At 53.1% G+C, this 11666-nt stretch overlaps 1 protein-coding gene across 1 annotated transcript; it reads left to right on the top strand.

The window, feature by feature from the left end:
• Positions 1 to 1977: 1977 nt before the first annotated feature.
• LOC106838527 (MAL-like protein) lies at positions 1978 to 9867 on the top strand. The gene is made up of 4 exons (XM_070512785.1): positions 1978 to 2028; positions 3802 to 3969; positions 5930 to 6052; positions 8277 to 9867. The coding sequence occupies exons 1-4, from the start codon at positions 1978 to 1980 to the stop codon at positions 8337 to 8339; spliced, it is 405 nt and encodes a 134-aa protein (XP_070368886.1). The 3' UTR covers positions 8340 to 9867.
• Positions 9868 to 11666: the final 1799 nt, after the last annotated feature.

Genomic DNA, 11666 nt, shown 5'->3' on the forward strand with positions numbered 1-11666 from the left:
TCCAGCATGTTAGGAAACTTCTGGGCTGCATCTCAGAAGCTCACCCTACACCCTTCCCCGACACTGAACTTGGGCCTTCATCTCAGAAATGGACATGGGGAGAGAGGGTCCCCACCAAACGTGACAAGAGAGCTGGGCCTTGGAAAAGACCTTCCACTCCGTCTCCCAGAGCTGATTCCAGAGACTCGGTCCCTCTGCGTCCCCTCCACCCTCAGGGACAGGGAAGCTGAGCCTCCGGACGCCGCCCACTTGCCCGTCACGATGTGGTGGCCCCATCCCCTCCCGGGCGAGGCTCCCCTTCTCCGAGGCCCTGGCCCCCCGTGTCCTGCTGACCAGAGGGAGAGGGTTTCTGCCTTCGAGTGGAGACGGTGAGTGCACAGGGCCTTTCCCCGCTCTGTCGCTGAGTCGTCTCCTCTCAGGCCCCTGCATCTTGTTGGAAGGAAATGAAACCATGTCCCTCCCCACTGTGGAGGGCATTTTTCTGTAGAGTCTTTAATTCCTGAGTTCCACCTTTCCATTTTTTAATCATCTGGCTTATTCTTAGCACGAAGCCAGAGGTGGGGCATTCTGAGTGAGAGAAAGTGTTGCTGTGGATCCATCTCAGGAATGCACAGCACGAGGGGAGAGAGCCTTCTTCAGGGCGTCTCCTCACGGACTGTCTCCCGTGTTCATGTGAAATGTGTCGTGACTGACGGTGTGGGCAACTTTATGGTTTCTGATGCATGAGAAAAATATGGGGACACGAGAGAGACAATTTCAGTAATGCTGGGGCCAGGGTGAGGCACAGAGGCAGTTGGTCTAACCGGACGGGACAGTCCCACAGGGGCAGGGCGTCTGCCATTGAGAGACTCATGCTTTCTCTTCAGTCAGGGGCATCTTTTTTTTTAAACAATGAAACCTGTCTGATGCCCGGTTCAGAGTGGACAGCAGCTTCTGTCCCTCCACACCCCCTCCTCAGGATAAGGCAGCCCCAATGCACTCAGAAGTGGTCCCAAGCCCAGCCCAGGACTCCCACAATTCACTTGGAGATTGATGTTAGGGTCGGAGAGATGTGCTCCCAGAGCTGGTGCTGTAAGGGAGGCCAGGCTTCTGGAGCGTTGCCCAGCCCTATAAGAGCCCAGGGGTCTCTGGCTTGTGGTCAACTCCCTGGTCTATTCTGGCCTCTCACCTCCTGCTCCCTTTCTCTCCTGAAGAGGCCACAAATCCTCCATCAATTCTAAAGTGCTTTTCCTCCCCAGGCCAGCAGCAGCGGAGCCTCACCAGGGATGGGGGGACACGTCCATGTCTGTGTATTGTTTGTGAGATGAGAACTGCCTGTCCCAGAAAGCTAGGCAGATGTCATGAAAAGCAGAACCTGAAGCTTGTGTATCTTTCAGCTGAGCTGGACAGAAGTAAGTGGAGGTGTTTAGTCTAGAAGGTTCTGACAGCATCACTCAGAACTGAGCCACCCCACAGTCATGAGCTCTCAATCAAAATTCATGAAACATAGGAGAGAAAAAGAGAACAGGAATGAAAGTTAACAGAAACCACAGACTGCAGAATCAGGCTACCAAGACTGAAATAATGGAATTATCAGATATGGAATATAATGAATACGAATATAAATGGACATGAATATAAAATGAATATCAAGCAAAATTATAAAAGGATATCCACACTTTGACATATTGTATCACTATCTCATAAACTGCAGAACACCAAAGATAGAGAGAAGACTCTAAAAGCAGCCAGACAGTGAAGACAGAGTCCAACAAACGAGCAGCAGTTCAACTGACAGCTGGCCTCTCAGCAGCAACAATGGGAGCGAGACTACAGTGGAATAACATGGAAAGGATGTAGAACACAGGGGTAAAATGTCTTGGAAGTGCTGAGAAGAAATAATTGTCAGTGGAAAAATAAGGACATTTTCGAATTCCAAAGAATCAAGAAGAAGAAGACAAACGTATAACAAATTTGTAGTCAAAGAACATCTTAATCATGGAGAGGCATACCATGTTCATGGATCAGAAGATTCATCATAGTGAAGATGTCAGTTCTTCTTAAATTGATCTATAACATTAATAAGATCAAAATCCCAGCAGATAAATATTGTTGTTATTTACAAGCTGATTCTAAAGTTTATGTGGAAAGGCAGCAGAACTAGGGGAGGGGATGAGCTATCTCCTGAGATGGGCAGAAATGTGAATCACCTGCACTGGCAACTCTTTTGATTACTATAACTTTATAGAAAGTGTTAAAATCTGGTATTGTGATTCCTCCAAACCACATACTCAGGAGCCATCCTTGGCTCCCCCCCTCAATCAACACAAATCTCCATTGGTCTCATAATTCAAGTTCTTCCTCTTTTTTGAAATTATTTTATTACTTTATAAAAGATAAACTCCTGTGTAACCAGTATTCAGTGTAAGAAACAGGACATTATCCTGATCTTTGGAGGGCTCTGTACCCTCATTCCCAATCCCGTAACTCTCTCTCAGCAGGTGCTGAGGCAGGTGGGTTCTGAAGGAGTTTGGGAGTGACCGTGGGTTCAGATTTTTTACCTGTTGGATTTGAGGTGCTTGAGGGGCAGGGCCAGGACTAGGATAAAGCAAATGAGGAGTCTAGGGGCAAAATTAATGAGGCACTCTCTCTCTCAGGGTCATGCAAGTGCAGGGTTGGCCCCCACAGAGGGATGTCCAAGTAGAGACGTCCAGTGGGCAAGTGGACGTGTGGGGCTGAAGGCCGCAGGGAGAAATGGACTGAGGGGGGTTCCTGGGATTGCCAGCCTCTGTGGTGCCTGAAAACGCAGACGTAACAGGAGTGAGAGGGAGAACCGAGGAGGCTCACAGTGATGTCCCGAGGAGGCCCAGGAAGGGGAGGGGCTCAGAACGTCTGAGACAAACCAACGACAAAACACTTGGTGCTCCTGTTCATCTTCTCTCCAGGCCTCCAACTAAACACGCCGTCTGCTGGACACTTACTTCCTCCCCTGGGCTCAGCAACATGGGGCAAGCCCAGCCCCAAAGCAAACAGAGGCAGAGCCCAGAGAGGACAGGACAAAGGTGTGGTTTCTCCATCAAAGAAAAATTCAATGGCCGGACAGAGTTGAGAGGTGATTAAACTGGAACCGGGTCACCGAGCTGGTAACTGACCCCAGGGCATCAGATACTATAACCCCAAGAGACTCCATACCAAATGTCCTCAGGACCAGGCAGGCACTGTCAGTGGGTGAAGAGAGCCAGGAGAAGGAGAGCACTATTCCACAGTGACAGCGAGCAACAGGGTAAGTGCAACACAATGACGTAGGGTTGGGGGAGGGAGGATGTGGTCCACTGAGGACTCTAGATCCTTTTTAAAGAGACAGTCACAACTTGTTTCAGCCTACTCAGCCCTAGGAAATGAGTTCATTGTGGCCAGAATTGTGGATTTCTCAGGAAATGTCTGAAATCTGGATTTTTGATGTGAAATATCCTGTTTTAAATGTTTGCAACTGTGGCGGGCCCTGTGGCTGAGTGGTTAAGTTCACGTGCTCTGCTTCAGCAGCCCAGGGTTTTGCTGGTTCGGATCTTGGGCACAGACCTAGCACCACTCATCAAGTCATGCTGAGGTGGCGTCCCACATGGGAGAGCCAGAAGGACCTACAACTAGAATATACAACCATGTATTGGGAAGGCTTTAGGGAGAATAAAAATAAAAGATTGGCAACACATGTTAGCTCAGGTTCCAATCTCTTAAAAAACAAAAATCAAAAACTATGCCCAGCAAAGGGAAACGTGCCCGCACAGACAAATGACGCCCCTTGTTCACGGTTTTCTCTTACAGGTGTTCGGGTGCTGGGTCTGGGTCCTGGTGGCCGCCACCCAGGTAGCACAGCCGTTGCTGCAAGGATGGGTGATGTACGTCTCGCTCACCTCGTTCCTCACCTCCTTCATGTTCCTGTTGTCTTACTTGCTTGGATTTTACAAAAAATATGAGTCCTGGAAAGTCCTGGTAAGAAGAACGAGGGTGGCCCAGGCCTCGCGCTCCTCCCAGACTGACATCCTGGGTGACGTGAGGACAATGGGCCTTTGGGAGGGAGGGAGGACCAGAGACCAGGGTCCAGAGACCTTTCCTGGGCTCAGACCCTGTGGAACCAGGACTTTTTATTTTCGTGTGTCTCCTATTAAACTGGAATGAAGGCATCTTCTGCCGGAGTAAACCTTTCATTTTCGTCCCCTCCATGGCCGTCCTCGTCCGGAGTACGCACGTTCTGTAGGTTCCTGTGCAAGCCCGTCCCGATGCATTTTATTTATGGTGAAATCACTGGAGAAGCACTGAAGGAAATGTTAGTAGGAAAAAAGTCACCCCAATCTCAAGGTCCTACAACAGTCACTCGGTTCGTTCTTCCATATTCGTGGTAAATTTTATGCAAAACGTGTATAGAATCACACTGATCCAATAATTCAGGATGTTGATTCTTTCATTTAATATGAGGTCATTAATTTTTTTATGTTGTCATCATCATGATAACCATTTAAAACTTTTCTATATTGAACAATTTGAAACATTTACAAAAGTAGGGAGGGTTCCATCATGGACCCTCACATAACCATAACCCAGATTCCAGCATCATCAAGACTTTACCACACTTGCTACATCAAGCCTTTCATTTTCCTGATGAATTCTAAAGCAAACCTTGAACATCACGTCGTCCCATTCTACAGGCATCAGTAGCCTTCAGAAACCTTGCAAACTGTCTCACACTGTCACACGTACATAAAGCTGACAGGGATCCCTCAGCACCATCTGGGACCCGGCTCACATTCGCATTTCCCCAGTTGTGTCTGAAGTGTCTTGTGCAGTTGGCTTGTTTGAATCCGGGTCCTCACGAGGCCATGCGCTGCCCTGGGTAGGTAGAGATCCTGGGCCCCTTTCATCTAGAAGGGCTCCCCCTACAGTGACTTGCTGAGGACCCTGGGTCGACCGTCCTGTAGAAGGTCCTCCATTTGGGGTTTGTCTGTTGGCTTCTTCCTGGTGTGACCTGAATTGCTTCTCTAGTCCTGAATTTCCTGTCGACTGGAAGTCAGCATGAAAGGCTTCGTGGAATATGGGTTAAACCTTTGCAGTAAGAACGCTTCACAGGTGGCTTCACGTCACATCACACATGGTGACTGGCGGTCCCTCTTTCCGTGTGGCAGCCTTACTCCATCAATTCTTTCTCTAATGCCTTCAATCACCTACTGATGTGTTTTCCTGAACTGACTGTTTCATTAGGGGATGCAAAATGCCGATTTGCCTATTATGACATTCCTTCTGGAACTGATCACCGTTTTTAATGACTACACGATATTCTCATTGAGTTGAAGAACACTGCTGAGATTTAACACAGAGGATCAAAATTGGAAATCTAGAGTCAGATGAGCCTGAGGCTCCCAGCTCTCCCACCTGTCAGCTAAGCCTCAGTTTCCTCAGCTGTGAGTTGGAGATAATGATAGAAGCAGCCTTATGAAATTAGCTGTGGAAATGAAATGAGACAACATGGGCACATTGTGAGGACAGTGCCAGCACATAGTAGGTCTTCACAACACTCATGGTTAAGAGCACTGGAGATAATGTGGCCTGGGTTCAAATCCTGGCTCATCCATTTATTCATTGACCTTAACCTTGAGCTTTCATTTCCTCCAAATTGACAAGGTTCAATGAGATAAATGAGAGAAGGGCTTAGCATAGAGCTTGGCATGGAATAAGCACCCAATGAATGTTGGCTAGTGTTAATATTATTATTGCCATTTATTAATCTACTATTGTTGGCTACGTAGATATTTCATTAGAAACACTGCCCCCCTAAAAAAGCAGCAGTTTTGGGCATCGCCTTGTCTCTTTCCCTCCCTCTTAGCAGCCGTACAGTCAGAGTGGAAAGTGCTCACCTGTTCACGTGCCGACGTGACGAGGCCTCTGCTGTGCCTTCCAGGACAGCCTGTACCACGGGACCACTGCCATCCTGAACATGAGTGCGGCCGTCTTGCAGGTGCACGCCACGATCGTCTCTGAGACCCAGAACCTGACCAACTACTTCATCAACACCACAGCCTTGGTGAACGCTGGCACAGTGACCGCCACGGCACAGGGGCATCGCCTGAGGCTTAACTCTGTCTCATGGGGAGCAGACGACCTGAGCCTCAGGCTGAGGGAGCTTGGAGGATGGGGGAGGGGGTGTGTGTGTGTGTGTGTGTGTGTGTCTGTGCCCGTGTGAACAGGTGTGCCCAGCTCACAGAGCACCAGGCCCCAGCTCAGGTGTCAGCTCTGTCTTCTGTTTTCCCACCTCAGCCTTGCGCCCTCTTCCAGCCACTGCACTGACTCAGAATATTTTTTACAAAACACAAATTGAAACACGTCTCTCTCCTACTGAAGATCTTTGGTGGCTCCCACTGCTTGTGGATGGAGCCCCAATTCCCCAGCATGGCTGAACTGTGTGTCCCGCAATGACAGAAGTCCACAGGAGGCAGATGGTGGCTGATGGACCCAAGGCAAGGTGGTCCAGGCGAATCGTGGGAGGAGCAGGACCCCTAAACCTCAGGCCTCCTGGGAGCAGAGACTCAAGGCAGCCCTGCCTCCAGTCTCCAGGCTCTGCACAGCAGCCTTTCTCTGTTGGTGGAATGGCGCCCTCATGTGGCATGGAGCTCACAGCCAGAAGAGTCCTCCTCTGGAGCAGCCTGACCTTCCTCCTTAATCATCCCCTGAAAACCCCCAGGAAGGACTGGGTCTGAGTCCACCCCTGACCAGTCACTGTGATCAGAAAGGTGGAGTCCTGTGTCAGACTGGGGGCTCCTGAGGGATCAGGCGGCAGGAAGAAGGGGTCCAGTACGGGGTGCTGTCCCCAGCATGAGATGGGGTGCGGGCCAGCACCGTGACGCACTGGGGGGCCGCAAGGTAGCTGAGCTGCCTTTCCGGCCTGTCTGCCTCCATTCTCTCTGCATCAAGCCTCTAACTGCCTTCAATTCGGCCCTCCAGCCGCGGCCCCCACCCTCAGAGCCCGGCCCAGCACCGCTCCCACCTCCCCTCCTGCTGCTCGCCCTGGGTGCGCTGCTCCAGCCACACTGGCCTCCTGGCTGCCCCTTGAACACACAGACACACTGTCCCCTCAGCCTTGGCAAGAACGCCCTTGCTCCAGGAGGCAGCTCTCTCACCCCTTCTGTTCCTTTCTCACATGTCGCCTTCTCAGTGAGGCCCTCCCTGACCCCCCGCATCCCCTCCCCCTCCTGCTTTATTTCCTCCTGGGCCCGTGTCCCCAGCTAACCTACTCTCCTGCTGTTTATTGGGCTTATTTCCTGCTTCTGTCACTAGAATGTAAGCTCCACAAAGACAGGGGTGTTTGAACATTTTGATCACTGTTGTAGCCACTGTCAGTTTTGAAGCAGAGCAGGTGCCTAAAGGATATTTGTTGAAGGAATAAATGAATGAATGAATGAATGAGAACAGACTGTGAATGGACAGTGGAGCAAAGTGAGGCTGGAACGGCCGGCCAGCCTGGACGGTGTGTTGGGGTGATGGCCTCTGTCCTGGGAAGTGGGAGCCATCACACTGTCTATCGATGTGACAGAGCAGCCAGGCCACGTTTCCTCTTGGGGCGGATTAGAGGGAGGAGGGGGCAGAAGTGGACAAGCTGAGGCCATGGGAGGTCCTGGCGACGGATGAGGGCGGCTGAGACGAGGGAGAAGTGGATGCACCAAGAGATGGCCAGGCAGGACAATCAGGAGACTCTGGGGGGCTTTGGCCATGGCGGTGGGGAAGGAGGAGAGGGAGGGGTCCCAGGTTCCTGGCTTGGTGGCTGGACCAGAGGAGAGGAGGGTCCTGGAGCCCACTGAGCTGTGGAGGCCGGTGTGGACATCTCAGGAGTTCAGGGTGAACCGCTGAGAGCTAGGGGCCTCTGAGGCCTTCATGGAGGGGACAGACAGACGCCCAAAGCAGAATTCTGGGCCGTGAGTGAGACTGTGGGAGTGGTCAGAGCACAGGCAGTGACGGACGGTGGGCAGGGGCCCGGCAGGGGCAGGGTGGAGACGAGCCCCCTTTATGGCAGGTGGAGGTGGACACGTCTGCAGGGGAGATGGAGCCTGCATGGTTGGAGCAGGACACGGGGAGTGCGACGTCAGGATGCCTGGGGATGGCGAGCCTCAAGGAGGATGGAGCAGTTGTCCAGTGGTGCTGCCCTCAGGCCAGGCAGTGCACAGGGGGCGAAGTGGGGTCAGAACACGTGGCCTCCAGGCTGCAGGGGCTGAGGGCAGTGGCGTCTCTCACACTCCTTCTCCCATCCTCTTCAGCTCTTTGCCTTTATCACCACCCTGCTGTACATTCTCCACGCCTTCAGCAACTATTACCACTGAAGGGGCCGGGAGCCACGTGGCCGCGAGAAAGGCCCTTTCAGAAGCTGGGTGATTGGCTCCCAAAAGTGATCTTCAACGTCTGCCACCTGGGTGATAAACAGAAGATCGACAAAAACATCAATGGGATTGACAGACCATCTTTTCAGACTGAACGATGAAGCCACACTCTGGCACATCTGTTTGGGACATTTTAATTCATTAGGATGAATATGAAAAACTGTTTTTACTTTTTTTTTTTTTTTTGGCCTGGAAAAGTACCTGTCTCTTGGAATTATCTGACAATGAAACTCCATCTTCTAGAAAACTAATTCTCGGCCTCGCCGTTGAGGCTCCCAGACCAGCCACTGTCTCCCCACCTGTGGCTTCCGCCTCAGCAGCGAGGTTCCCTGTGGCAGGTTTGTGGGAACATCCAGCCTCACTTTCTAAAAATCGAAATGGTGCCGTCGACGCCTCCAGATCCAAAGAAAATCCACGGATCTGCTCCTGCTCCAGGCTCTGCCTCTGCTCTGGAGAGTGATCCAGACCCCTCCCCATCCCAGAGATGCTGACGGGGAGGAGCACACTGCCATCCCCCGCTCCACTTCCCTGCCCTTCCCTCCCAGCTCTGAGATCCAAGGGAAATCTGCCTAAAGTCAATTCTGAGGGTAGATCTGTGGGGAAAATAAGTGACCGACTACAAAATTGTCAGACAGTAAGACCTGGGGAGGGGCAGAGGGGACAGAGGGGAGGGTGTGACCCGCTTCTCCATAAGTCAGGCCTCTCAGAGAACTGCGGGGCTGCAGATGCCTGTGTGAGGTCTCCAAGTGCCCACCCCGTAAGGACTAGAGCCACCTTGTCCCTCAGACAAGACCCTCAAGGAAGGAGGCAGGACGTCGCGTGCAAGGATTCTCCTCTGGGCTCCTGTCACCACGTGGGACATCTCAGGAGGCCGGACACGACCCCATCCCAGGTCCGTGCTCTTTTGTGTGTGCCCACTGCCCTCCACCCCCTTGAGTGGGGCCTGGGACAATCAGTAGCCTCATGCGTGAGGGGCTCATAGGGGCCTGGACCTGCGCAGGCGTTTGCCCTTTGGGGCGGTTCTCAAGCAAAAGGCTGGCGTTGTGCGCAAAGAAACACAACATCGAGGTGCTTGGTTCAAAGTCACTGTTCTCCAGCAGAAGGCTGTGCTCTGGCATTTGTCCAGCTGTGTGGGGCTCCAGCCCCTGGTCCTCAGTCTCTGTGCTGGGGCTCCTGACCCCGGCTGGTTGGGCACAGCCCTGTGACTGCAGGTGCCACTGTCGTTCTGAAATGAAATAACTTATTATGTGGAGGGGACTTGTCCTTGCCGATTCCGGGCCTTACAGTTGTGTCAACCGTTCTCTGCGCCTGGCGGGGGTGGGGCACAGGGAGTCACCAGAGAGAAACCTCTGGCTTCACTGTCCTTGACGGCTTGCTGGCTAACCGCCCCGAGATCTTGAGAGGCCACCGTTTCTCTCTCACTTTGTTGCCTGGCAGCCATCGGGGACGATCCCTGTTCGATATTTGCTGAGTAGCCACATCCAAATAAAAGGTGTTTGCACAGTAAAAGTACTGAGCTGGTCACTTTCGTGATGGCAGCAGCTGGAACTGGCTCCCATGTCACAGGTCCTGACAGCAATTGCACCCAGAGTGCCCCGTGAGGGTTTGGAGGCCCCAGCCCACCCGGCCTTGCTTGTGGGGCAGCCGTGGGGAGGCCAAGTTTGTCCCCAGGGCTCGGGGCTCCTGGTGTAACTTCAGTAAGGACCGTTTGGGTGCCAGTTCCAGAAACCAAACCCACAGCTTAGGCAAAGTTGGGGATGCACTGGCAGGCTTGGGAGGTGCAGAGGCCTCGGTGGGTGGGCAGTGGACCCTTGCTGGCCGCTGCCTCCTGTTCCTGCTCTTCCTCACCGGGTGCTGTCCTTCTGTCCCACGCTGCGAGCTCCCCATCACTGTGCAGACGTGTGGACCAGCCCTGAGCCCAGGGCCCCCCGAGGTCACTGCAGTTGCTGCAGCTCCCAGCTCCCTGCCCCCTTCCCACCTTGGGGGGCAGCTCTCCTCTCTCCAGGGCCGCCCCAGGCTCCTGTCTCTGCAGGAAGACCCAAGGGCCCCGCATGGCTCCTCAGAGCTCCAGCAGGAGTGCGCCCCCTGGGCCAGGGTGCCGGCTTCACTGCCTCTGCTCCCTGACCTCATCTGTGCTCCACTCTCCCACGGGGCTCCCGGCCTCCTGCACACAAGTCCTCGCCTTAGGGTCAGCTTTCAGGGGAACTCAGATTAAGATGACCCACAACCATGTCCTGAGCACCGAGCATGAGCTGGGCTCTGGGGTCCCAGGGCGTTGGGACGCAGGTCCCACAAGCCACACCCTATGCCCCGTGCTGAGCAAGCCGGTGGTAGGTTTGATGTGTGGCTTTGTCCAGGACAGACAGAGGTTCCACTTCACCCAGAACTGGGCTATGATCATTTAAAAAAATAGGAAAAAATTTTAAAAATGTTAAAATTTGAAAATAAACAGCATCTTCACTTCTGGGGTAGCCACAGCGGGACAGGAGAACCCCTCAGCTGACAGGGTGTTGGTCCCCTCCTCCTGCCCCCAAATCTGTGCCTGACCTTCGTAGGAGGAACTGGGAGGGGAGCTCGTCTCAGCGAAAACTAGACGCTGACTGGGGAGAACCGCGTGCAGGCTCGTGGTCACCGTGATGGGCGCTGAGGGAGCAGCGCCAACCCCCCAAATCTGCAGAGCTCACATCCCTCGCTCTGCTGCTTGATTCTCCCTCTGCTGGATCTCGCCCTTCCTGGGACCCCAGAGGATGACAAGTCCCCTTGCTCCCCACACACCTGTCCCTCTGTCAGCCATCTCCAAGGCTACAGATCAACCCTTTCTCCAAGCCTCATCATCACACAGCAGTTCCGCCATCACCTCCAGCAGTTCACAGATGGCGGGGGTGTGTGTGTGATGTTTCCACGGTGACGCTGGACCACCCCAAGGCTTAACTCCTAGGAACCTTTACTGACTTAGGGGACCAGGGCCTCAGTGCGTTGAGGTTTATCTCTGTGTGCAAGTCTGGAACAGGACTCTAAGCCCCTCCATCTCCCACGTGTGTGTGTCCTCAGAGAAGGGATGTCGGAGTTAGTGACTAAGCCCCTGGGGTGAGTGAAGGCCCCATCTAGAGGCCTCTTTTACTCTAAGGCAGCCACCAGGGGCATCCAGGAAGCACACTGCTTTTTGCCCACCCACAGCATCCCATTGACCCGAGTCCCCTGACCATCCACCTTTGCTCCAGAGCCTGTGGCTGCATCTCACAGGAGATTCAAGCCAGGAGGGGCATCTCT

This window comes from Equus asinus, chromosome 6 (genome assembly GCF_041296235.1).
Source record: "Equus asinus isolate D_3611 breed Donkey chromosome 6, EquAss-T2T_v2, whole genome shotgun sequence".
NCBI lineage: Eukaryota > Metazoa > Chordata > Mammalia > Perissodactyla > Equidae > Equus > Equus asinus.

Coding starts and splice junctions, on each gene's coding strand:
- LOC106838527 (XM_070512785.1), top strand. CDS start 1,978: ATGGAGAGGCATACCATGTTCATGGATCAGAAGATTCATCATAGTGAA. Junction 3,970..5,929: donor ATGAGTCCTGGAAAGTCCTG/GTAAGAAGAACG, acceptor TGTGCCTTCCAG/GACAGCCTGTACCACGGGAC. Junction 6,053..8,276: donor TCATCAACACCACAGCCTTG/GTGAACGCTGGC, acceptor CATCCTCTTCAG/CTCTTTGCCTTTATCACCAC.